This window comes from Herpailurus yagouaroundi, unplaced genomic scaffold (assembly GCF_014898765.1).
Source record: "Herpailurus yagouaroundi ecotype Mexico unplaced genomic scaffold, PumYag 181, whole genome shotgun sequence".
Taxonomy (NCBI): Eukaryota; Metazoa; Chordata; class Mammalia; order Carnivora; family Felidae; genus Herpailurus; species Herpailurus yagouaroundi.
The window spans coordinates 16,569,523-16,597,394 of NW_024412412.1; the positions used below are offsets into that span (position 1 = coordinate 16,569,523).

Here is a 27,872-nt window from a genome sequence, read left to right on the forward strand (position 1 = left end):
CCAGTTTGGGGGTGGGGGGTTAAAACAACAACAGTCATTTATTTGTTTACTCTTCTTCAATTTGGGCAGAACTTGGGGACAATTCATCTCTGCTCCATGTGGCATCTCATCCATGCGACTCAACTGGGATTGAAAGATCCACTCCCAATATGGAGTGACTCATACGGACAACAATTTGCTGGCTGTCTTCTGGGTGCTCAGTGGAGTCGTTGGCCAGATTCCCAGTTCTCCTCCATGTTGCCTTTGCAGAAGGCTAGGTTGGGCTTCTAACCACACAGCCGCTGAGTTCTGAAAGGAAGAGGGTAAGTGCCAAGGTGCAAATGCTTATCAAGTCTTGGCTCACTTTATGCTTAATAATATCCTATTGGGGCGCGTCATGGCTCAGTCGGTTAAGCATCCGACTTCAGCTCAGGTCATGATCTCACAGTTTGTGAGTTCGAGTCCCGCATCAGGCTCTCTGCTGACAGCTCAGAGCCTGGAGCCTGCTTCAGATTCTGTGTCTCCTCTCTCTGCTCCTCCCCCGCTCTCGCTCTGTCTCTCTCTCAAAAAATAAACATTAAAAAGAAAAAAAAAAAGTAAATATCCTATTAGCCAATACTAGTCATGTGGCCTAGCCCAGAGTCTTTGTGGGAAAAGACAATGCGGAGGTCTGAATACAGAAAAGGAGCCTGGTTCATTGGAAGCCAAAGTACCAGCCTACCATAGAAGAGTGGCTGGAGAGTTTTAATACCAAGAACATACCCTGTTCTGCTTCAAGGAGCTCACAGAGAAGAAACCTCTTGAGTACTCTTAGTCATGTTTTACTACATATCCCAATGGGTAGACATGGGGGACTATCGTTTACCCAAGACAATTTTTTTTATGGTATTATAGATAGGACAGGTGAAAAATGAGAAAAGCGTGACCATGAGCCTGGTGAATACAAGGTGGTTCCACTAAGATTGAGGCCCAAGGGAGGGCATTTTGCATCACAATGCAAACCCATTTCTTGCTCTCAATTCTGCCATCAAGTCCAGCTAGCGACCTATTTCAACGTTCCAGGCGTGTTTATTGCCATGTTTGTTTGAATAAAGAAGCATTATGGTAACTCATGGTATATCCCTCACCTGGCTAGGTTGCCTGATGTCTCCAACAAGGGGATTGAATTAGGTGATCTCTACAGTTCCTTCTAAGTGTTTTATTATATAAAAACGTAGTAATAATATTGTATCATATTACATCAATAGTGAAAAATGCACTTTTTTTCTGACAAGCACATTCCTTCAACAACCGGGAGTCAGTGAAGTTGACTGAGAGCTAACTGGTGAATCTGGACTTCTCTGAGCACATCTGTGTGCTCCCTAATAGGCTCTGACTCTAGAAACTGCAGCAGCATGTGTTAGGACTGGCCTTCGGCTTTACCACAGCCGGCAATTCTACTGTAAACTAGGTGTCTTCTTTGACCAAGATGTTAATTTCTGCATTACTTATCTTCCAGGCTTGCTAAGAAGATAAGAGAAGTGAAATTACTTAGCTTTGATTAGGGATTGTGGTTTTTTTCTGTCACTCTGACCACACTCTACTAGATTCTGACGACAGTTTTGCATCAGGTTTTGGGGGAAAAAAAGAGAGAGAGAGGAATTCACTCTCAGGGATCTGTTAACCTCTAGAGTACTAGCCCTGCCCACACCGAGTAGGGAGGTCCTGCTTTTTCAACTTCTCCGTTGCTAAATCTGTGACTCTTTGAGTGAAACCTAAGGAACTATACCTGAAGAAGAAAAGCAAGACATTTTTAAGAAGCAGTTTAAAATTTCTCTTGCTGATAATGTGCTTTTTTCCTCCTGGCCTTCTTAGAATCCACGAAGTAGAAGAAGCTTGCCTTTTTTTTTTTTTTTTTTTTTTTTTTTTTTTTTTTTTTTTAGTTTCACTTTCACGATTGCAGCAGGAAATCTAACATGCTTCCCTGGTGAAAACGACTGGATTTGGACTAATGAAAAAAGGGAACAGTCAGCTGTTAGAGTACATGAAGGTATTTCTTTAAAATTCTTACTGGGCTAGAATCTCTCATGCTGGGCAGATCTGGAATGCCCATCGGTTTTAGCATTCTTTGGCCTTTCTTTGATCTGGCCAGAATCAACAAGGAGAATGGGAGAAAAGGGATGATAGAGGTGTGGGAGAAGTGTATCCTAACTCCGAATACACGTAATAGCAAGAATTTATAATTAACATTATAAAACATTTTATGCAGTAATCAATTTCCTTTCCTTTGCGGAGTTCTGTAAAATGTGGAAAAGCACATTAGAAAAGCTATGGAACTCATTTTGCAACCGTCTTTGAAAAAAATCTGATCTTTGTGTTAAAGTTACAGAGCCCTGTGATCTTGAATGAGCTTTCTCCTTTTCTGAGTCTTGTTGGCTGGACAAGAGAGAGGAGCTGGCACTTTATGATAATACGCTTGCAAAGGAGAACACACTTCAGGTGTTCCTTAGCAACACGAAAGTGGCTTTCTTTGACCTCGTAAAGGAAAGTGGCAGAAGGTGAGAAAGTAGAAAGGCGTTTCGGTGGATAGGAAGGTCAGAAATTGGCCCTAGGAAATGCAGGGGAGTCGGATGAAATTCGAGTCAGCCTTGGGCAGTCCTGGTTTCAGGAAGTTGCCTCCTAATTTCACAGTAGATTGGGAGCTGGTGCGTGTGTCTGCATTTAGTTGTATCTGTATACACATTCAGAAAAAAAAATACTGTGAGGTTTACAAACCAAGCCGTAAAAGCCAAACTAAACAGCGGTTAGCTCTAAGTAGCCCGGCTGCCGATTCCGCGCCTTAATCATGCTGCACTATTGTCTCTCACTTGGAAGGAGGCATAGAATTCTGTGCATCCTGAAAGACCTTTGTAAAATTGCTAGGCCCGCTGAGTGCCTGTTTTTCCTCTTTTTAGCTTTCTTGGCTTCTGTCACGTCTCACTCAGTAGCAATTTGTTTTTCACTGGGGTCTCATCCTCTAACTGTATTTCGGTTTGTTTTACTGAAGCAAACTCCAGAGTAACTTTTTCAATATAGGTTGCACAGGCATAAACTTATAGAATCGTGGCATATCTCAAAATAGCTTTCCCCCTTATCTTGAGTTGTTTGGCTGGAAGTGAAATGGTCAGTTCAAAGGTATTTCCCTTGATTATTTTGAAAGCTTATCACTATTGTTTTCTGGTGGCTGATGTTGCTAATGAAAGTTTTCTGTCACTCAGGATCTTTTTCTTTTGAAAGTAATTGATCGTATGTTCTCCTTTGAAGGTTTTTTTTTTTTAATTTTTTCTTAATGTTTATTTATTATTGAGAGACAGAGAAAGAGCGTGAGCAGGGGAGGGGCAGAGAGAGGGGAAGACACAGAATCTGAAGCAGGCTCCAGGCTCCGAGGTGTTAGCACAGAGCCAGACCTGGGGCTCGAACCCACAGACCGGGAGACCATGACCTGAGCTGAAGTCGGACGCCTAACCAACTGAGCCACCCAGGCACCCCTCCTTTGAAGGTTTTAAGATTGTTTTTCTTGTTTCTGAAGTTGTCTAAGATTCTCTCTGTGGATTTTCCTTTTTCACTCTTCCTGCCTATCATTTGGTGAGCCTTTTTCCATGTGACAAATGTATTTTCAGATCTGGGAATGTCTTTCAGTCCTTCGGGGATCTTCTTCGTAAAGGGATTAGTCTTTTCAGTAATTCTGATGTCTATCTACAGCCCTTCCAGAAGAGATCAATGTCACCCAGACAAAGAGAGAGTATACTGCAGGGACTGTATGCGTGTGTGTTGGTAAATATAGGTAGAAGTGCTTATGGTACAGGGAAGGAGGTTTGGGAGAACCCCAGAGATGTGGGGTATGGGGAGTTAGTCCCTGATTTCCAGAATGTATCGTTCCCAACCCCACATTCTTCATGTACCAGAGCAATTTGGTAAGGGGCCGGCCTGGGCTGCAATATTCCTCGTAGCCTATAAATATAAAAATTGTGTGTAGCTGTAACAATAGTGTATTAGAAAGTGCCAGTATTATAAAGGCCACGACATAATTAATAGAAGCTGATTTTTTTCTGTTTCTGAGGACTAGATTAAAATAAAAATAAAACCACTATTTTTAAAAGCCTATCAGAACAATTATAAATACGTTAGTTCTGTTTTCCTGCAGTTAATCATCTAAAATGATTTTATTCTCTAAGACTTATCTGGAATTCTTCTTGTGACATGACTTTTAGATCCCATGGAAAACCTAAATTATTTGAATAGCTTTTTTTGTTGATCCGTCTCCATACGTTGAAGATGTATTTGGGTTTTTTTTTAAATATCTGAAAAGGAAACTGGGTAAATGACCACACCAGAGAATACCACATTAGGTACGTGTCCTACCGAAATAAAGTTGTGGCTGTTTATGGAGATAAAGGAGGTTTTCTTGGCTGAATAACTGCCCATGGGAAGCTATCCGTTCAACATCTATTTATTCAGTATTTGCTATGTTCCTGTCATTTTTCTAGACACAGCAAAGCAGTACAGAGTAAAAACAACTATGTCCTCTACTATTATAGCCTTACATTCTAGTCAGGTGGAATAATTAATTAAAAAATAAGTAAAATTATTTCAGATAATTCCCATCAACCACGGCATGGAAAAAGCAATCTAGGAAAAGAATATCAAATGGGAGGATTTACACTTCTGACTTCAAGGTTTGCAATAAAACCTTACAATAATCGAAACAATGTGATGTTGGCATAAGAATCAACAAATATGCAGCGTCAGAGAGTAGAGAGCCCAGATATAGACCACGCTTAAACCTGCCCACACTTATTTGGTTTTTAAGAAAGGTGCCGAAGCAAGCCAGTGGGAAAAGGGAAGTATTTAAAAAAAAAAAAAGCCTGACAAACTGGATGTGCAGCTGAAAAAAAAATGAACCTAGACTCTTCCTTCCCATCAGACACAAAAGTTTATTAAAGAGCGATCAGAGACCCTTACCTGACGCCTAAAACCATTCATCTTTAAAAATAATAATAATGACTCGGGAGGAAGCAAATTTTCTCAGACAGGACTCACAAAGCAGTCATTAAAAAACTGATAAATTAGGCTTTATCATAACTATCAAGATATCATTCACTAAGAAAATGAGCAGGTGACCCACAAAATGGGAGAAAACATTTACAAAATATAAATCTGACAATGGGTTGATATCTATGTGCATAAAAAGGTCCTATAATGCAGTAATAAATAAGAAACAACCTAATTAAAAAATGAGTGAAATCTTTGAGTATACGAGGGAAGATATACAAATGGACAATAAGCACCTATAAAATTGTTAAACATCAGTCAGTCAGGAGATGCAAATTAAAACCATAATGAGAAATTACTACACACTCACCAGAATGACTGAAAAATAAGAGAACGGTACCAGTTGTTGGTAAAGGTGTTGGTGGGAGTATAAAATGGTACAGACTTTGCTAAAAGATCTGACAGTTTCTTTTAAATACCCAATAATTCCAATCATAGGTAATTACCTCAAGGAAATCAAGTATATATGTCCATAAAAACATGTCCAGAGATGTTCCTGGTAACTTCATTCGACTATAGCGAAAAACTGCACACAATCCATGTGCCTAATAACATGGGCATGGACAAAATATGATATATTCATACAGTGGCATCTCATTCGGTGAAAACAAAAATTTACAAAACAAAACTCCCACCACGTGCAACATGGATGAACTTCAAAAATACCATCTGAGTAAAAGAAGCGTTGTTTAAGTAAAGACTGACTATGATCCCATCGATAGGAGGCTATAAATCATACAACATCACCGTAGAAAACAGTCAGAGCTGTGATGGACTCTGGGAGGTGAGGATTGCCATCAATTGGGAAAGGGAGGGGATTCTCTTTAGGGTTTGGGTTGCACAGGCATATACGTGTGTCAGAAATCGGAGAATGTGCACTAAAGATTTGTGCATTTCATCGTATGCAAATTTTATATCAGAAGAAAAACTATTAACAAATCCTGAGTTGAAGGCAGCAATACATACTCTTTAGAGGGAGAGGTGCTGATGTCGAAGTGAACTGATGATGGGTAGATGGGTAGATATATGGTAATACAAGAGTGGCCACTAAAATTCTGTGAATTGTGCTCTTGTTTAGGATTTTTCATTAGAAATGCTGGAAGAACTTAACTGTGAGACAGCCATGTTCTTTATGAATGGAAGTTAGCAAATGCTGCTATAGGGCAAGATGCAGATCTCCTATGGAGTAAAAAAAATAAATAAAAGACATAAAATGATACATAATGCACAATTCCACTAACATGCAATACAAAAGCAGGTCAACTGAATCTTTTTTGTGTATGAAATCGTGAAGTGCTTGTCTTTGGGAAGGAGGAGGTGGTGGCTGGGCGGGAGCATGAGGGAGATTTCTGAGGGGCTCATAGTGCTGTGTTTCCTGAGCAGAGGGGTGATCGGAGTGGTGAATGCACTGACGTGTGAAAATTCAACAAGCTGTACATTCACGAGTTGTGTACTCTTCTGTATGCATTTAAAATATAATTGCTAAAATTAAAAAAAAGTATATATAATACAAATCCTGATGCAAAAAGCTGAGCTTCTATCTGGAAGTATAGACTAAAGAGATAAAAAGGTGGAATATAAATTTAAATACAAAGATGACCACATACAAGGACCCATGTCTACCGAAAAGTGGTTCCAAAGGAGAGAACACAGGGAAAGGAGAAGTGGCAATGACCCAAGTAATAATAGAAAAAAGAAATCTGAAAACGTAGACATGAGTCTTCAGATTGAAAATGGCTTAGAGTGTACAGGTACATTTTAGAGGCAGGATTTAGCATGAAATGTACCTATGAAATTTTCCATTACCAAGAAGAAAGAAAAGATACTTCCAAAAAGAAAAAGAGGAGTAAGATAAAAGTGCCTTTCATAGAAAGGAAAGGGAACCATATGGGCATGATTTCTTTTTAGGAACAATGCATACTAGAGGACAGTGAGTAATGCCTTCATGATTCTTCATTAAAAGTATTTTGAACCTCAAATAGCCTACATGTCAAAATCATATGACAAAAGAACAAAAACAGATGTTCAAGAACTTGAATGATAACCCCTGATAAATATTCTGGGGAAAGAGGGGGAAGAGCCACTCAAGGAGAGACTCTAGTCAGAACAAGAATATTTCAAGAAAGAAGATACTGAAATCCGTAAGATAGTGGCATTAACCCAGGAACATGGTGGAATGATTCTACAGTGATAACCAAAGAGCAGGTGTTCGACATATGCCTCCAAACCGGCCATTTAACCAAGAGTATGATTTAGTATATGTGCTGCCGAAGCGAGCACAACCAAGAGTATGATTAAGAAGCTAAATGATCTTAGTATTATAGAGATGAAATCACATATAGTTCTTCTTTCAACAAGAATAAAATGGTGGAAATTATAAACTTCAAGAAAGTAACAATCCAAATAAACAGCAACTCTACGAAGCATAATTCTGAAGAACTGATTTAGTAGACGGTAGAAGATTTCATGTTGCCTCAAAGATTGTTCTGCACTCACCTCATTGTGCTCAACTGCATCCATGTTTTATTCATCAGCAATTTTAGTTCCTTAAAAACTCTATTTAGGCAAAGATTCCATAAATGAAAATCTTACTGCCTTTCACCTCTATGTCTACCGCTGTGATTGTTACTAAAGTATTCTCAAATCACCCATTTAAAATATCAAACATGATTACATTTCATTTATAAGACTTACAAAAGTTTTAGATAAAAAATCAAAATATTTTATGCAGTGTTTCCTAAGTAATTTTGATACAGCATTTAAAATATTTTTATTAAAACTGTTAAGTTATTTTTTTTGTTTCAAGTTTTTATTTGAATTCTGGTTAGTTAATAGATAGTATAATATTAGTTTCAGTAGTAGAATTTAGTGATTCCTCCCTTACATATCACACCCAGTGCTCATCACAAGTGCTGTCCTTAATACCCACTGATTTAGCCCACCTCCCCACCTACCTCCCCTCCAGCAACCCTTAGTTTATTCTCTACAGTTAAGAGTCACTCTTATGGTTTGCTCCCCTCCCTCTTTTTTTTTCTTTCCCCTATGTTCATCTTTTTATTTCTTAAATTCCATATATGAGTGAAGTCATATGGTATTTATCTTTCTCTGACTGACTTATTTCACTTAGCATGATACAATTTAGCTCCATCCATGTCATTGCAAATTGCAAGATTTTGTTCTTTTTGATGGCTGAGTAATATTCCATTGTGTGTGTATGTATCTGTATGTATGTGTGTGTGTGTGTGTGTGTGTGTGTGTGTGTGTGTATACACACACACACACATATACACACACAAAAATATATCACTTCTTTATCCATTCATCAGTTGATGGACACTTTCCATACTTCGGTTTTGTTGATAATGCTGCTATAGACATCGAGGTGTATGTGCCCCTTCAAATCAGTATTTTTGTATTCTTTGGGTAAATAACCTAGTAGTGCAATTGCTGGGTCATAGATAGTTCTATTTTTTACTTTTTGAGGAACCTGCATACTGTTTTCCAGAGTGGCTGCACCAGTTTGCATTCCTACCAACAATGTAAGTGGGTTCCCCTTTCTCCACATCCTCACCAACACCTGTTGTTCCCTGTGTTGTTAATTTTAGCCATTCTGACAGGTGTGAGGTGGTATCTCATCCTGGTTTTGATTTGCATTTCCCTATGGATGAGTGATGTTGAACATCTTTCCATATGTCTGTTAGCCATCTGGCTGTCTTCTTTGGAAAAGTGTCTGTTCATGTTTTCTGCCCATTTCTTAACTAGATGATTTGTTTTTTTGATGTTGAGTTTGATAAGTTCTTTATAGATTTTGGATACTAACCCTTTATAAGATATGTAATTTCTAAATATCTTCTCCCATTCTGAATGTTGCCTTTTCATTTTGTTGATGGTTTCCTTTACTTTGAAGATTTTTATCTTGACGAAGTCCCAATAATTCATGCTTGCTTTTCTTTCCCTTGCCTCAGAAGGTGTGTCTAGTAGGAGATTGCCCCAGCCAGTGTCAGATAGGTTGATGCCTGTGTTCTCCTTTAGGATTTTGTTGATTTCCTATTTCATCCATTTTGAATTTATTTTTGTGTATGATATACGAAAGTGGTCCAGTTTCATTCCTCTGCCTGTTTCTGTCCAGTTTTCCCAACACTGTTTCTTGAAGAGAACTGTCTTTTTCCCATTGGATATTCTTTCCCGCTTTGTTGAAGATTAATTGGCCATATAGCTGTGGGCCCATTTCTGGGTTTTCTGTTCTGTTCCATTGACCAATGTGTCTGTTTTTGTGATAGTACCAATACTATCTTGATGACTACAGCTTTGTAATATAGCTTGAAGTCTGGAATTGTGATGCCTCCAGCTTCGCTTTTCTTTTCAAGATTGTTTTGTCTATTCAGTATCTTTTGTGGTTCCATACAAATTTTAGGATTTTTTATTCCAGCTCTGTGAAAAATGTGGGTGGTATTTTGATAGGGATTAAATGTATAGTTTGCCTTGGGTAGTAGAGAGATTTTAACAATATTTGTTCTTCTAATCCATGAGCATGGAATGTTTACCGTTTCTTTGGGTAACCTTCGATTTCTTTCATCAGTTTTTTATAGTTCACAGAATACAGATCTTTTACCTCTTTGGTTAGGTTTATTCCTAGGTATCTTGTTATTTTGGGTGCAATTGTAAATGGGATTTATTCCTTCCATTTCTCTTTCTGCTGCTTCATTATTGGCGTATAGAAATGCAACAGATTTCTGTACATTGATTTTGTAACCTACAACTTAACTGAATTTGTGTATCAGTTCAAGCAATTTTTTTGATGGAATCTTTCTGGTTTTCTACATAGAGAACCATGTTGTCTGCAAATAGTGAAAATTCGACCTCTTCCTTGCCAATTTGGATGCCTTTTCTTTCTTTTTGTTGTCTGATTTCTGAGGCTAGGACTTCCAGTACTATATTCGATAACAGTGGTGAGAGTGGATATCCCTGTCTTATTCCTGACTATAGAGGAAAAGTTCTGTTTTTTCCCCATTGAGGATTATATTAGCTGTGGGATTCTCATATATGGACTGTGTGATGTTGCGGTATAATCACTCTATCCCTACTTTGTTGAAGGTTTTTACCAAGAATGGACACTATACTTTGTCTAATGCTTTTTCTGTATCGATTGAAATGACCATATGGTTTTTATTGTTTCTTTTATTAATGTGGTGTAGAACATTGACTGATTTGCAAATATTGAGCCACTTTTGCAGCCCAGGAATAAATCTCACTTGATTGTGGTGAATGATTCTTTTAATAGACTGTTGGATTCGATTTGCTCGTGTTTTGTTGAGAATTTTTGCATCCATGTTCATCAGGGGTATGGCCTGTATTTCTCCTCTTTACTGGGGTCTTTGTCTGGTTTTGGAATCAAGATAATGCTGGCCTTGTAGAATGAGTTTGGAAGTTTTCCTTCCATTTCTATTTTTTAGAACAGTTTGAGAAGAATAGGTATTAACTCTTCTTTAAATGTTTGGTGTAATTCCCTTGAGAGGCCATCTGGCCCTGGACTTTTGTTAGGAGATTTTTTTTACTACTGATACAAATTCTTTGCTAGTTGTCAGTCTTTTCAAATTTTCCATTTCTTCCTGTTTCAGCTTTGGTGGTTTATATGTTTCTAGGAATTTATCCTTTTCTTCCAGATTGCCTAATTTGTTGGCATTCAGCTTTACATAATATCCTCTTATGATTGTTCGTATTTCTTTGGGTGTTAGTTCTGATCTCCCCTCACCCATTCATGATTTTACTTATTTGAATGCTTTCTCTTTTCTTTTTGAGAAGCTTGGCTAGGGATGGGTTTATCAGTTTTATTAATTCGTTCACAGAACCAGGCTCCAGTTTTCATTGATCTGTTGTATTGTTTTTTAGTTTCTGTATCATTTATTTCTGCTCTGATTTTTATTATTTCCCTTCTTCACTGGCTTTAGGCTTTGTTTGTTGTTCTTTTTCTAGCTTCTTCATGTATAAGGTTAGGTTGTGTGTTTGAGAGCTTTCTGGCCTCTTGAGGTAGTCCTATATTGCATATACTTCCCTGTTAGGACAATTTTTGCTGCATCCCAAAGGTTTTGGACCATTGTGTTTTCATTTTCCTTTGTTTCCATGTTTTTTTAAAAAAATTTCTTCTTTAGTTTCCCGGTTAACTGTGCATTCTTTTTTTAAAAATTTTTTTAGGGGTGCCTGGGTGGCGCAGTCGGTTAAGCGTCCGACTTCAGCCAGGTCACGATCTCACGGTCCGTGAGTTCGAGCCCCGCGTCAGGCTCTGGGCTGATGGCTCGGAGCCTGGAGCCTGTTTCCGATTCTGTGTCTCCCTCTCTCTCTGCCCCTCCCCCGTTCATGCTCTGTCTCTCTCTGTCCCAAAAATAAATAAAAAACGTTGAAAAAAAAAATTTTTTTTTAAATTTTTTTAAATGTTTGTTTATTTTTGAGACAGAGAGCATGAGTAGGGAGGGGAAGAGAGAGAGGGAGATACAGAATCCAAAGCAAGCTCCAGGCTCTGAGCTGTCAGAAGAGCCCAATGCGAAGCTTGAACTCACAAACTGTGAGATCATGACCTGAGTTGAAGTCAGACACATAACCAACTGAGCCACCCAGGTGCCCCTCTCATTCATTCTTTAATAGAATGTTCTTTAACATCCAAGTATTTGTGGTCTTTCCAAATTTTTTCCTGTGGTTGACTTCAAGTTTTGAAGTGTATGGTCAGAAAATATGCATGGTATAACTTCAGTCATTTTGTATTTGTTGAGGTCTTGTTTGTGACCCAGGATGTGATCTATTCTGGAGAACGTCCCATGTGTACTTATAAAGAAGATGTATTCTGCTGCTTTAGGATGAAATGCTCTGAATTTATCTGTTAAATCCATGTGGTCCAATGCGTCATTCAAAGCCATTGTTTCCTTCTTGTTTTTTTTTTTTTTAGATGATCTATTAATGTAAGTGGGGTGTTAAAGTCCCCTACTATTATTATATTATTATCAATGGGTTTCTTTATGTTTGCTATTAATTGATTTAATATTTTGTTTCTTCCAATTTGGGAGCATAAATATTTACAACCGTTAGATCTTCTTGTTAGATAATCCCTTTATTTATTTATTTATTTTTTCAGGCCGGTGACGAGATGCCTATTTTTATTTATTTATTTTTATATATATAATTTATTGTCACATTGGTTTCCATACAACACCCAGTGCTCATCCCAACAGGTGTGCTCCTCAATGCCCATCACCCACTTTCCCTCACCCCCATCCCCCATCAACCCTCAGTTTGTTCTCAGTATTTAAGAGGCTCTTATGGTTTGCCTCCTTCCCTCTCTGTAACTCCCCCTCCCCCATTTTCTCTGCCCCGTGGTCTTCTGTTAAGTTTCTCAGGATCCACACATAAGTGAAAACATACGGTATCTTTCTCTGCCTGACTTATTTCACTTAGCATAATAGTCTCCAGTTCCATCCATGTTGCTGCAAATGCCAGATTTCATTCTTTCTCATTGCCAAGTAGTATTCCATTGGATATATAAACCACATCTTTATCCATTCGTCAGTTGATGGACATTTAGGCCCTTTCCATAATTTGGCTCTTGTTGAAAGTGCTGCTTTAAACATTGGGGTACATGTGACCCTATGTATCAGCACTCCTGTATCCCTTGGGTAAATTCCTAGCAGTGCTATTGCTGGGTCATAGGGGTAGATCTATTTGTAATTTTTTGAGGAAACTCCACACTTTCTTCCAGAGAGGGTGCATGAGTTTGCATTCCCACCAACAGTGCAAGAGGGTTCCCGTTTCTCCACATCCTCACCAGCATCTATAGTCTCCTGATTTGTTCATTTTGGCCACTCTGACTGGCGTGAGGTGATATCTGAGTGTGGTTTTGATTTGTATTTCCCTGATGAGGAGTGACGTTGAGCATCTTTTCATGTGCCTGTTGGCCATCTGGATGTCTTCTTTAGAAAAGTATCTATTCATGTCTTCTACCCATTTCTTCACTGGATTATCTGTTTTTTGGATAGTCCCCTTTATTATGATATAGTGCCTTTCTTCCTCTCTTGTTACAGTCTTTTATTTAAAAATCTAGTTTGTCTGATACGAGTATGGCTACTTCAGCGTTCTTTTGACATTCATTAGCATGATAGATGGTTTTCCATCCCCTTACTTTCATCCTGTGTCTTTAGGTCTAAAATGAGTCCCTTGTAGGTAGCATGTAGATGGGTCTTGTTTTTGTTTTTGTTTTTTTAATCCATTCTGATACCCTATGTATTTTGATTGGAGCATTTAGTCCATTTACATTCAGAGTGATTATTGATAGATATGAATTTAGTGCCATTGTATTACCTGTTAAGTCATTGTTTCTGGAGATTTTCTTTGTTCGTTTCTAGCCTTTGTTGCTTTTGGTGTTCTTTTCCCACTCAAAGAGTCCCCAGTAATATTTCTTGCAGGGTTAGTTTCATGGTCATGAACTTCTTTAGTTTGTGTTTGTCTGTGAAGCTCTTTATCTCCCCTCCCATTCTGAATGACAGCATTGCTGGATAAAGTTTCAAGGCTGCATGTTGTCCCAGTCAGCACATTGAATATATCCTGCCACTCCCTTCTGGCCTGCCAGGTTTCTGTGGATAAGTCTGCTGCTAACCTTATTTGCCTTCCCTTGTAAGTTAGGGACATCTTTTCCCGGGCTGCTTTTAGTATTTTTTTTCCTCATCTATGTATTTTGCAAATTTTACTATGATCTGTCCTTGTGTTGGCCTGGTTTTGTTGATTTTGATGGGAGTTTTCTTTGTCTCCTGGGTTTGGATGTCTGTTTCCATCCACAGATTAAGGAAGTTTTCATCTATAATTTGCTCAAATAAACTTTGTATCCCCTTTTCCCTCTCTTCTCCTGGGACTCCTATGATATGAATGTTATTATGTTTTATGGAGTTGCTGAGTTCCCTAAGTTTACATTTGTGATCCAATATTTTTATTTCCCTCTTCTTTTCAGCTTTATTATTTTCCATAATTTTGTCTTCTGTATCACCATTCATTCCTCGCCTTCTTCCATTATTGTGGTCATTACATCTAGTCAGTTTCACCTCTTGGTTATAGCAGTTTTTATTTTGGCCTGACCAGTTTTTTAGATTCTTTATCTCTGCAGTAAGAGACTTCCTGGTGTCCATTATGCTTTTCTCAAGGCCAGCTAGTATCCTTTTTATTGTTGTTTTAAATTCTGGATCCGGCATATTACTTGTATCTCTTTTAATTAGATCCCTGGCTGTGACCTTTTCTTGTTCTTTCTTTTGGGATGAATTCATCCATCTTGGCATTTTTTTTCTAGGTCTCTTCTTCTGTGTTAGGAAAGCTGGATATGTTTCATGTTCCTGAGAGTAATGGCTTCATTAAGAAGAGGTCATATAGTGCTCAAGACCTAGAACTTCAGGAAGTGTTTCTGGGGTTTGCTGTGTGCACTCTGATGCTCTGTTTTGACTGCTCTTACCCTCAGGTCAGCCCTCTGCAGAGTTTCTCCTTGCCTGCAGTGGGAAGTGTGTGGACCTTAGCCAGAGTGTGGCTTGTTTTAACTAGGTGTGCTCTTGTCTGCCTGTTAAAAGAGGTCTGATCCTATTTCCACTGGAGCTGAAGCTTTGCTGCACTCTATGGTCAGTAGACTTGGTACATGCGAGGGTTTGTGCTGGCCTTCTGGGGTAGGGGCCTGCTGCTCTGGTTCTTAGTCACATTTGCCCAGGTAAAGATGTACCTGAAGAACACAGGGGTTGGGACTTGGTGTAAGTGGCTCAGGCCTCCGCTGTCAGCACTGTTCTGCTCCCTGAAGTCAATGTGTGCTGATGGGCAGGGGAAAAATTGGTGCCAACCCTCCCCCTTGTCCCTGAGAAGGGGAGTTTGTGTCTGCTGCTGTCCATGAAGCCCTCACAGAAGAGCTAACAATCTCCCTTTGTGTGTCCCAAGCATACCTCAGGTCCCTGCCTTCACTCTGTCTGTGTCTGGCCTGTGTGCCCACCCAGCCAGTGGGTTTTACCTCAGGCAGGCCGGCTGAGTTTCAAAACTCCAAACTTCAGGGACCCAGTGTAATGCAGACTCATGCTGGTGCTCTGGGGGAGAGTTCCACCTTCACATTGGGGCTGGTGCTGGTTTGTCCCAGAAGGGCAGCTGTACCAACACCCAGGAGCTTAGAGTTTAAGAGTAAAGTGCTGCAAAAAGCTGGCATCCAGGTCAGCTGCCCTCAGGTGAACTGTCTCTGTTCCTTTGCTAAGGAACAGGGCAGCACAATGGTGCCCACTGGCTCTTTTGTCCCCTAAGAGGCAATGCCGCCTCTCCCAAATGCACCCCAAGAAGGGGTAAATATCTCTCCCAGTGTGTCCCAAGGAATCCTCAGATAGTGATGTCCACTCCCGGCTCTCTGCCTACCACAGAGCATCATTGCACCCACTAGGCTCCACACCTGCCATGGCACTGACTTCTAAAAGTCCAGGCTTTGAGCTCTGCTGGTTGTAAAAACTCACAGCAATCAGCCCCACTCAGTTTGTCAGTCAACGGTTTCGGGAAAGTGTTTTTCTTGTGTGATCCCCTGTGCGCTCTCACTCTCTCTCTCTGTCCTCTCTGTTTGTGATCAGGGCTCCCTCCCTTCCATAGCACCTATGATCCTTTTCTTCCCCAAAGCACATATCACCTTCCTACCTACCGCGATGTCGCCTCTTGTCTCTCTCTCTAGTTGTGCAATTTATTCTCTCACCCTTATTTTGATTTCTTGGGTGTTGAGAATGATTTGATGTTTATCCAGGTATGTTCAAGGAATGCGGCAAGCATAGGGGCCTCCTACCACTCCACCATCTTCTCCCCTAAAACCCCATTAAAACTTTTAAAGGCCTTTCTATTTTGTGAATGGTATGTTAGCAAATGCTTAAATTTGTTAACTTTGATTCTTTAGACCAACTAGTAGGGTAAAGTGATCCATGGATGCCTCATAACCCAGGACTTTCTTTCTATTCTGAACATGAAATTGAAGGGGCCCCTGGTGGTTCAGTTGGTTAAGTGTCCGACCCTTGATTTTGGCTCGGTTCACGATCTCACAGTTTGTGAAATTGAGCCCCGCATCAGGTTCCATGCTGACAGTGCAGAACCTGCTTGGGATTTTCTCTCTCTCCCTCTCTGTCTGCCCTTCCTGCACCTGCATGCATTCTCTCTCTCTCTCTCTCTCTCTCTGCCTTAAAATAAATAAATAAACATTTAAAAATAAAGAAATAAATAAAATGAAATTGAAAACCAGAACAGGTTTAGAGGAATTGAGCCTCCTCAAATGAAGATCAGTTGTAGTTGTTCAGGGAAGATACTAGTTGATTCCCAGCCTGTGAGAACAGCCCTAGAGTCTGCACTGTGGCTCTCCATCTAACCCAAGGCTAGGTTAATAAGGAGCTTCTCACATCCTTCTAGCCACCATGAATTTCCTTGAATTTCAATGATTTTGCACGCTTGGCCCCCTCTTCTTGTTAATAGTTAGCTGTGATTGTCTCATGATATAATTGGCTTCTGTCTTGTATAGATTTTCCTTATGAAGTAAAATTTTTACAAAGTAGAGAATAGTTGCAATTATCTACTTATAAATCGTGGATTATTTTACTGATTAATAATAATAGTAATAACAAACGCTGGTGTGTGCCAACTACTGTAAGGCTTATCTCATTTCATCGTTGTAACAACCTATGGAAGAGCGACTTCAATTATCCAGACTTACAAGATGAGGGAATGAAGTCCTAAAAAAATGAGTTAACTTGCCGGAGGCTATCAAGCAGAAAACAGGAACACAACTCAGCAGTGTAATTCCAGGTTTTTTTTTTTCTCCTTATCACTATGTTTCTCTACGTTGTCTTGATTCTGCAGTGAATGCTTATTTCTATAATCGTAAAATTGCAAATGATATTTATTGGCTTTAGATTTTCTGAATTTATGTGGACCAAGTATGTTGGACTCGCCATAGTTTTAGGATAAAAATGCTAACATTTTATATCTTTACAGTGTCAAGCCAGGGCTGTAGTTGGCAGTTTTAGGAAACGTAAATATGGAAGAAATGGGTAGAACATTCAGGGGTGCACATTTCCTCTATCACATCCCAAGGATCAAGAGAGGACGTCTCAAGTTGTCTGATCAATAAGACAGAGTTTTAGCTATAGTCATAAAACTTATAAATAGAACAATAGATTAAATAAATTAAAAGTGACTAAAGAAGAATTGTGAGGACACTGATCGAATAGTGTAAGTTTCGTATCTTTACGGTGGGAAGAAACTACTCACTGTATTGACGAAACAGAAGCATAAGCGCAAACGTGTTATTTGAGTTTGTGGAGGTGACCGTGAACATTAGAAATAGAAACTGTCAGGAGGTTACCTTGAAACACTGAAGATGGGGCGGAGGTGAAGAGTGAGGAGGGAGTTTGTGTGTTCCATTTTTTACTTTTCTGTGCTACTTGAATTATTTCTGTTGGAGGTACAACTTGTATAATACATACTTGTGTATCATACCAGTTGTGAATAAAAAGATCACGCATAGTCCCATTTGGTTATCTATCTTACAAGGAATATACCAATGCCTATGAAAACCTGTGTCATTAATGTTGTCTGCTACTTTGTTATGTTTCTTTTAGAGGAGGGAATCATGAGCCAGAGTTCGCCTTATATCTGTTCCTTTTTGGGGCTGTTGCCCTTTTGGATACTGTGTACATCCTCTACCAACAAATGTGTTGTTAGGCACGAAGCAGCTGACTGCAGTCATCTGAAGTTGACACAAGTGCCCGATGACCTCCCAGCAAACATAACGGTGTTGAATCTCACCCATAACCAGCTCGGAAGATTACCACCTGACAACTTTACAAGATATAGCCAACTTACTACCTTGGATGGAGGATTTAACTCCATCTCAAAACTGGAGCCAGAATTGTGCCAAAAACTCCCCTTGTTGGAAATTTTGAACCTCGAACACAATGAACTATCTCACCTTTCAGAGCGAACTTTTATCTTCTGCGTGAATTTGATGGAACTCCATCTAAGGTCCAATTCAATCCAGAAAATTGAAAACGATCCCTTCCAAAACCTGAAGGTAGGATGGAAATGTTCACCTCCATATAAGAAATTAAAAATATGTTGCCTCGTGTTAAGTTTTCAAGTCACTCATGAATCTTGAGATTTCGTATCTAAGTATCAAGGTCAAGAATGAAAAATCTGATCTACCCAAATGGGAAGAGGGGCAGCTCTATGTACAAATGTGGCCATTTAAGATTGGAAATCTTTTCAAAAGAGAAAATAGCATCTTACTTCACTTTCAGTCTTAAGTTTAAAGAACTCTGCCTCTCTTGCTCCCTCCCATTAAAAATACAACTCAGATACAAGAGGTAGAGATCAGAGAAGAATCTGGTCTGTCATAACCCGAGAAGAATAAGAATATCTCATTAGGAACACAGCAAATAAACTCTCAATGCTGCTGATAGTACCTGAAGTAATGAAAACAACAACAACAACAACAACAACAACAACAACAACAACACACGTCCAAATTCAGACTTAAATAAAGTTAACAAATTGACACATGATAAAGCAAATTGTCCAACTAAAAATTACCTACTCTTGATTTAGAAATCTCTTCATATTATTGCTTTACTAATGGCCATCCTTTTTTCCCCCTGAATACTTTCCTTGAATTTTAAATCTGTGAAAATGTATGCGAGTGTCTCTAAATCTGAGACACTTATTAGGTACTTTTCTTGAACCAAAGCCATTTTTTTAAACTCTTTGTTTTCTTCCTCACATGGACCTATACAAAATTTGGCATTCCTTGACCTCATATGCCAAGAGTAATGTACAAACAAGTAAGCTTAGAAACATTTGTAAAGTGACTTGCTTGCTAGTGATTTGAAATTCTCTTATGCCTCTTTAGATTCTGCAGTGGACAAAAAATGGCTTTGGACACAAAGGCCTCAAAATCTGGTTAGAATAATCTTTGGCAAAATGTTCTTTCACGTTTAAAACATAAATAAAAGTCTTACTCTCTTGAATACGCATCATCTAAGATTTTACCCCAATATATATCAGCTTTTCCTTACCTTTTACCTGAGTGGAAATTTACCTGTTAAAAATAGCACAAGGTGGGGGCGCCTGGGTGGCGTAGTCGGTTAAGCGGCCGACTTCAGCCAGGTCACGATCTCGCGGTCCATGAGTTCGAGCCCCGCGTCAGGCTCTGGGCTGATGGCTCAGAGCCTGGAGCCTGTTTCCGATTCTGTGTCTCCCTCTCTCTCTGCCCCTCCCCCGTTCAAGCTCTGTCTCTCTCTGTCCCAAAAAAAAATAAATAAACGTTAAAAAAAAAATTAAAAAAAAATTAAAAATAAAAAATAAAAAAATAAAAAAATAGCACAAGGTGGTTAAAATGTCCCACAGCACTAACAAAACAAAAATGAATATTCTATACTCGCCATGATGTAAAATTAACATCCCTATCAATCTTTCTCAAAGTAAAAATCTTTTTTAGGAATTCATGGACTTTTAAAGAAAATATTTCTTCATTTTTTTTGTTTCATTTCTTTTTTATTTTAATGTTTATTTACTTATTTATATTTTTTAATTATTTTTTAAATATGAAATTTATTGTCAAATTGGTTTCCATACAACACCCAGTGCTCATCCCAACAGGTGCCCTCCTCAATACCCATCACCCACCCTCCCCTCCCTCCCACGACCTATCAACCCTCAGTTTGTTCTCGGTTTTTAAGAGTCTCTTATGTTTTGGCTCCCTCCCTCTCTAACCTTTTTTTTTCCCCCTCCCCCATGGTCTTCTGGTAAGTTTCTCAGGATCCACATAAGAGTGAAAACATATGGTTTCTGTCTTTCTCTGTATGACTTATTTCACTTAGCATATTTTTGTTTCATTTCAAGGCTGATGCATGACATTATATGTTTAGTAAGCCACATGAACATTCCTTACATCATAAGGAAATGCTTATTATAAATAATTAAGTAAATAAATGTTTATTATGAATCTTCCTTCTATCATGAATAAATATGCATAAATCCCTTTATTTTGGTAAGAGAAATAAAATCATTCTTTTTAAAAAATGACTCTTGGGCGCCTGAGTGGCTCAGTCGGTTGGGCGTCCGACTTCGGCTCACGTCACGATCTCATGGTTCGTGGGTTTGGGCCCCACGTCAGGCTCTGTGTTGACAGCTCGGAGCCTGGAGCCCGCTTTGGATTCTATGTCTCCCTCTCTATCTCTGCCCGTCCCCGCTCATACCCTGTCTCTGTCTCTCTAAAATAAATAAGCATTAAAAAAATTTTTTTAAATCCTGAAGTGAGAAACAAACCCTTGTAACAATGTTATTTTTGATCACCACGAAAATTTTTCATTACCTCTACTGTCAGTTGTCTATAGAATAATAGAGAGGTGACATTTTTGCTGTAATTTCTAAGATTCAGGTACATTTAAAGGAACTATTTTTGGTGGCAAGACTCTAACTTGTATGCATCTTTTTTCTCTCTCAGAATTTAATCAAATTAGATCTATCTCATAATGGTTTGTCATCTACCAAATTAGGAAGTCAGCTCCAACTGGAAAATCTCCAAGAGCTCCTGTTATCAAATAATAAAATTAACATCCTGAGACGTGAAGAACTGGATTTCCTTGGCAATTCTTCTTTGAAGAAATTAGAATTGTCATCAAATCCAGTTAAAGAGGTAAGAAGTCGGGTAAAATGATTTCGTGTTCTACCTTTAAGTGTGGGCAATCCCCAACTGTGTCACAGGGGTAAGAATCTAAAGCTCCCTAGAGAAAGGGGTAATAATGTTTGCCATGCTTTCCAGAAGTCCTTCACACTTACTGCTTGGGGCCATTGATGTCCTCCTCGCAAAAAGAAACACTGGTAGCAATTGGGGGCTGGAGCTCCGCTGTCTAACAGAAGTGGGTTAAAATCCGTGTTCCAGTTTTAGGAACCTTGGGGAGCCTACATAACCTTTCTGGGTCTTAGCTTCCTCACTTGTAAAGTGGGAATACTATCTATCGCACAAAATCGCTGGAAGAATTAAAACAGCATGATAGTTAAGAGCACAGGCTGTAGAGTTGGGCAAGCTGGCTCCCCTTCTGGGCTTTCTCTCCTAATACTTGTGTAATCAGGCAAATTATTCAAGTTCTTTGCGCTCCAGTTCCCCAGGTGTAAAGTTAGTATAATAATAACACTACTTCATAGGCTGTATGGTAAAGAATTTAGCACCGTATCTCACGTAAGTGCTCCATAAATGGTAACTAGCATTAGATTATTATGAAAATCTTCTGATAATGGAATATACCTCTTATAATGGAGTATACCTAATTAACCTTCTCTTTAGATGCATGATATTCATTTCAGTAACTACTTTCATATACAGGTATGTTTGTATTTTATTCCTTTACAGGCTGAGAATAAGAATATTGGAAATCGTAAACTAAGTCAGATTTTTAAAAGCTGTATCAACTTACAGACATAAAAATAGACTGTATATTTGTCCTGAGATGATAAAATATAAACAAGCAAACATTTTATGTAATATTCATGCTAATTATTGAACAGCATTTTTTTTGTTGTTGTTTAGAACATTTATTGTAGAAATCTTACAAAATATGCAAGTAATGACGGGGGAGATAAAAATCATCCAAAAACCCATAGTCCAGAGACAACCAATGTTGGGTATTTTTATCTCTAGCTTTTCTCCAAGTGATAATAAGAAAAAGCAACAGCCACTGAAATTCAGAGCACAAATTCAAAAGACACCGTATGTTGGACACTATGATAAGTTTATATATATGCATATATATTTATAATTTATTGTATATATTCATAAATTTAAATTTATTATTTATTATAATTTATTTATAATATCTATATATTTATATACATATAAATATATATTTATTAAATACATATATTTACATAGTCCTGTAACCAACTTATTCTTTTTTGAAAGTTTATTTATTTATTCGAGAGAGAGAGAGCAGGGGAGAGAGAGAAAGAATCCCAAGTAAGCTCCACACTGTCAGCAAAGAGCTGGATGTGGGGCTCAATCTCACGAATCACGAGATCATGACCTGAGCCGAAATCAGGAGTCGGACACTTGACCGACTGAGCCAAGCAGGCGTCCCGTCACCAACTGATTCGTATCACCATTTTACCCAAGGGTAAATTGAGATGAAGCAGGGTTGAGGAACTTGTCCAAGGTCTCACATGTGACAGTTTGGTGACAGAACTGGGTCTCTGGCAGTGTTAGATCGGAGCCCATGCTCTTAACAGCTGTGCTGTATTGCCTCCCATAGGCAACAGTGTATCCTCCCATTAAAAAGTCATCTCACGTCATGAGCATTCTCCGTGTCATTGAGAATTATTCAAAAACTCAATTTTGATTACTGCAACATGTTATCATGGAAGTTCACCCTAATGAACTGAACAATTTCCTGCTCTGTAGTCCAATTCACTTTACTTACAACCAAATTTGCCTTATCGTCCATTAGCCCTAACAGCTCACAAATGACACAGTAGGAATCAGAGCCTCTTTGCTCTCCTGGTGTTTAACCACCCAGGACTGGCTCCGACCCTCTCGGGATTCCTTCTCTCCTTGCCTTCTGTCCTCTTGTTCTGGGGCAGAATCCCACAGCAGACCAGGCTTCTGGTGAGGGAGTGGGGGCAGAGCAGAAGGGAGCTGGAGGCACTGACACGCAATAACATCAGGAGAAAACCCGGGCTGGACAGACAAAGAGGAAGGCTGGAACTCAGAGCTGCAGAAGGGAAAGTGCGCGTCGCAGTTGCATAATAAAATCCACCCATTCATTCCCCACGTGTTCACTGAGAACAGTGGTCAGCGAGACAGAAACAGCATCTGCCCCAGTGGTGACCTTACAAAGAGTTTGTTAATTACAGTCATACTCAGTGTGATCAAGTAAAAATACTAGGGACCTCACCTAGACTGGGAGGTCAGGGAGGGCCCCCTGGAAAGGAGGCCATTGAATGCTGGGCAGAAGGTAAGCAGCGGCCAGGAAAGGTGGGGGACTGCCCCAGGAGGTGGGTGTCGCAGGCACAGAGTAAGGAGCTGTGCAGTAGAGGGATGGAGAGTAAACCCAGAGAAGATGGTGAAGGGGGAAGGGGGTGGAGTAAAGAATTGTGTTTAAGCTTCTCTAGAGTCATGCGGACCCCACTGTGTTTTGGTTATTAACCTCTTTTTTCTCCCCCCACCTTTAGTTCTCTCCAGGGTGTTTTCATGCAATTGGAAAATTATTTGGCCTCTCTCTGAACAATGCTCAACTGAACCCCAACCTCACAGAGCAGCTTTGTTTAGAACTGTCGAACACAAGCATTCAGAATCTATCCCTGAGCAACACCCAGCTGTACAGAACGAGCAATATGACTTTCGTTGGGCTCAAGCACACAAATCTCACCGTGCTCGATCTTTCCCACAACAACTTAAATGTGATTGATAATGGTTCCTTCGTTTGGCTTCCACGTCTAGAATATTTCTTCCTGGGGTATAATAATATAGAACACTTATTTTCTCACTCCTTGTATGGGCTTCTCAGTGTGAGATACTTGGATTTGAGACGATCTTTCACCAAACAAAGCACTGCCCTTACCTCGCGTCCCAAGATCGATGATTTTTCCTTTCAGTGGCTAAAATGTTTGGAGTATCTTAACATGGGAGACAACAACTTCCCAGGTATAAAAAGCCATATGTTCACGGGACTGATAAAGCTGAAACACTTGAGTCTATCCGACTCCTTCACAAGCTTGCGAACTTTAACAAATGAAACATTTTTGTCACTTGCTCAGTCTCCTTTGGTCACGCTCAACCTAACCAAAAACAAAATCTCAAAAATAGAGAGTGGCGCTTTTTCTTGTCTGGGCCACCTTCAGGTACTCGACCTTGGCATTAATGAAATTGGGCAAGAGCTCACAGGCCAAGAATGGAGAGGTCTAGGAAATATCATTGAAATCTACCTTTCCTACAACAAATACCTACAACTGACTCCTGGGTCTTTTGCCCTGGTTCCAAGCCTCCAACGCCTGATGCTCCGCAGAGTGGCCCTGAGAAATGTGGACACTTCTCCTTCACCATTTCATTCTCTTCGCAACTTGGTCATTCTGGATCTAAGCAACAACAATATAGCCAACATAAATGAGAAACTGTTGGAGGGTCTTGAGAAACTAGAAATTCTGGAATTGCAGCACAACAACTTAGCACGGCTATGGAAACGTGCGAACCCTAGTGGTCCTGTTTATTTTCTAAAGGGTCTTTCTCACCTCCACATTCTTAACTTAGAGTCTAATGGCTTTGATGAGATCCCAGCAGAGGTATTCAAGGGCTTATCTGAATTAAAGAGCATTGATTTAGGATTGAATAATTTAAACATATTTCCGCTATCTGTCTTTGATGATCAGGCATCTCTAAAGTCACTGAACCTTCAGAAGAATCTCATAACGTCAGTTGAGAAGGATGTTTTTGGGCCAGCCTTCAGGAACCTGAGTAATTTAGATATGAGCTTTAACCCATTTGATTGTACCTGTGAAAGTATTGCCTGGTTTGTTAATTGGATTAATAGTACCCATACCAACATCTCTGACCTGTCAAGCCATTACCTCTGTAATACTCCACCTCAATATCATGGTTTCCCGGTGATGCTTTTTGATATATCAGCCTGCAAAGACAGTGCCCCCTTTGAACTCTTTTTCATAATAAATACCAGTGTCCTTTTGATTTTTATCTTTACCGTATTGCTCATCCATTTCGAAGGCTGGAGGATATCTTTTTATTGGAATGTTTCAGTGCATCGAGTTCTTGGTTTCAAAGAAATAGACAGACAGCCAGAGCAGTTTGAATATGCAGCATATATAATTCATGCCTATAAAGATAGGGATTGGGTCTGGGAGAACTTCTCTCCGATGGAAGAAAAAGATCAAACTCTCAGATTTTGTCTCGAAGAAAGGGACTTTGAGGCAGGTGTCCTTGAACTTGAATCAATTGTTAATAGCATCAAAAGGAGCAGAAAAACTGTTTTCGTTATAACACAGCATCTATTAAAAGATCCATTGTGTAAAAGGTAGGTGAACATTGTGAAATTTTAAGTGTGTACTTGTTTTTTTCACTTGAGCTTTCAAATATTACTTACATTATCATTGACAACTCAAAGAATTTTAAAAATAAAAAAAATAACTTGATTATTAGTGACAGATAAAAACAAGTTTAGGGGGGATGTTAGCGCTTTTGGCTGTTCTAAACCGTATGCTGATATATGTAACTTATTTTAATAATTATTTTTTTTTTACTAGATTCAAGGTGCACCAGGCAGTTCAGCAAGCTGTGGAACAAAATCTGGATTCCATTATATTGATCTTTCTTGAGGATATTCCAGATTATAAACTGAACCATGCACTCTGTTTGCGACGAGGGATGTTTAAATCTCACTGCATCTTGAACTGGCCAGTTCAGAAAGAACGGGTAAATGCCTTTCATCATAAATTGCAAGTAGCCCTTGGATCCAGAAATTCAATACATTAAATTTATTTAAAGACTAAGTTAACAAAGGCGTGACTTTCCCCCACTTAAAGAGTTTCATAGTAAATTTAGGTTTTATTTGAAAATAATATATATCTGTTTATTCAGACTTAGAGAGGTTTCTGATAATTATATTTGGAGTTTTTTTGGATGCACTCATAGGAAAATAAGAGATCATTGTTTTAGTGGGTACAATGCTATTTCGACTGTAAAAGAGTAAAATATATATCCTAATTTTTAAAAGCTTCATCACAGGATTTTTTTTTTTCAGTTAGAAAGCTTTTATTTTAGTGGTGCCCACTTCAGTGTTGATTTTGTTAAGTGTTAAATTCCATTTGAACCTACAGACGCATGGTCAGGAAACGTTTGTAATTCATTTTCATTACATAGTTAAAATACATATTTTAATAAGTCCTTATATTTCCCTGATACGTGGGTTTCTGCTGTAGGTGTTAGAAGAAACAATTCTCTTACTTAAAAGTATTACAGGAAACAAAAAAAGTATTATAGAAAGGCTCGCTTCCTGAAGGTTAATTAGTAGATTAGCTTTGTGGTTGTAAAATATTGTTTTCTCTTGGCCACAGACTCAGGAGATGGTCCTGGTCGGATCATTTGGTCCTACTGGGACTCTTTGACTCCTGATCTTGAAAATTATGGTGTTGAACAAAATCTTTAATAATCCTATATAATTAGCGATGATGACCATGGTATAATACATTCACGTGAAACGTATCATCATGTCATAAAATAGTGTGCTGTGTATACATTAGTCCTTCTCTAGAAAGACTATTATTTAAAATTTTATTTTTGCTTTTACAATGGAAAGAATCTAATTATTGAAAATAGACACGAATAGCGTTTTAAAACATTTATAGTTCTGGTATTCAAATAAAGAGAGTGTTGATATCATAAAGCTGGGTTAATTTCTATATTAGAAGCACTGGTTTGGTAAATTTAGGGAGAATTTGAGCTGTCACAGTTTGGAACTTTGATTAAAATAGTATTGTATCCTCGGGGCTAAGTCCACAGAATCCTGGAAAAAGTGATACTCCCTGTACTGCCGGGTCTGAGTCTACAGTCTCTTGACAATGTGAATGTGTGGAGGACTCATTTTCACTTCCGTGTTACACAGCATCCTTGCACACGAGACGCTCGTTCGATAGCGTTTTTGCTAAGGCGTGCTTTCCGCCTGTGAAATAATCTCGTTTTCTTTTGGCATTGTAAAATAAAAATAAAAGAAAGAAAGAAAAGACAGATTAAATTAAACTTTTATGATGGCAAAATAAAACCCACAGCCACAGTTTTTCCTGACGTGCTTTGTATGTTATTTATGCCTCGATAGTCCCAATGTTAGTCCAATATTTCTAAGTAATGGATATTCCATTGGTCTACAAAAAGCAGGGCAGGAAGTAATTTTGCTTTTATCCCCTTATTTGCTTATAAGATAGTTGATCAAATGGCCACAATTTAAATTGAGTTCAAGTGTAATCTTTTAAAGTTGCTTAATATTTAAGAAGACACACAAGGGATGACCCTTGAACTGAATGCAAGTAAAGCTAATCAACGGTGTAAGCCTTGACTTGTATTTGGCCTACACAGGAAGAAACATCCTGAACCTTCGGCAAGCTGTCCTTTATAATTGTTCTCTGGAGGAGTCCTTATCCCTGGGGTTCAAAACAAGGGAAGTGCAGAAAAGGATATTTGTCTGACCTGTTTAACTTCCACAAGTGAAGTGACGTGTTTGAAAGCTCTCGGGGTACCATCATGTTATCTGTTCACTCCATCTCCTTCTTGCTGTTTTTCAAAACAAATTCCAGCTGAATCAACATTGAGTTTAAAACAAATCCGGGTGTTTAGATTTTACCTAAAAATGACACCTTTTTGATTGTAATAAGAAGTGAATACTCTCACCTTGTTAGTGAGGAGGAGGGATTTTGAATGTCATTTATTTAACAAGCTCTTAATTATTCAGATGTCTACCTTAGGTGATTTGTAAAGGGGACTCCACAGTGAGTGATGGTCACGATGTGTAAATCAAGAGTTTACAAAATATTTCTTGAAATCTCGAGAGGCAGAAAGCAGACTAGTGGTGGTCTGGACCTGGGGATGGGAAGGGGGAGTAAATAAAGGTTGTGTAAGAGATCTTTCCGGGGTGAGGAGAATGTTCTAAAAATGGATGGTGTCAATGATTGTACAACCATGTAAGTTTTTACTAAGAATCATTGAATCATATACTTAAAGCAGGTGAATTTTATAGTAGGTAAATTATATATCAATA

The 27,872-nt window shown here is 38.9% G+C and overlaps 1 protein-coding gene across 1 annotated transcript; it reads left to right on the top strand.

Annotated features, from left to right (window-relative positions):
* The first annotated feature begins 1,421 nt into the window (after positions 1-1,421).
* On the top strand, positions 1,422-27,736 carry TLR3 (toll like receptor 3). The gene is made up of 5 exons (XM_040489995.1): positions 1,422-2,008; positions 17,685-18,136; positions 20,567-20,758; positions 23,287-25,139; positions 25,369-27,736. Exons 2-5 carry the CDS (start codon positions 17,696-17,698, stop codon positions 25,595-25,597), a joined length of 2,715 nt encoding a protein of 904 aa, XP_040345929.1. The 5' UTR covers positions 1,422-2,008; positions 17,685-17,695; the 3' UTR covers positions 25,598-27,736.
* The last annotated feature ends 136 nt before the right edge of the window (positions 27,737-27,872 follow it).

Coding starts and splice junctions, on each gene's coding strand:
- TLR3 (XM_040489995.1), top strand. CDS start 17,696: ATGAGCCAGAGTTCGCCTTATATCTGTTCCTTTTTGGGGCTGTTGCCC. Junction 18,137..20,566: donor ATCCCTTCCAAAACCTGAAG/GTAGGATGGAAA, acceptor TTTCTCTCTCAG/AATTTAATCAAATTAGATCT. Junction 20,759..23,286: donor CATCAAATCCAGTTAAAGAG/GTAAGAAGTCGG, acceptor CCCCACCTTTAG/TTCTCTCCAGGGTGTTTTCA.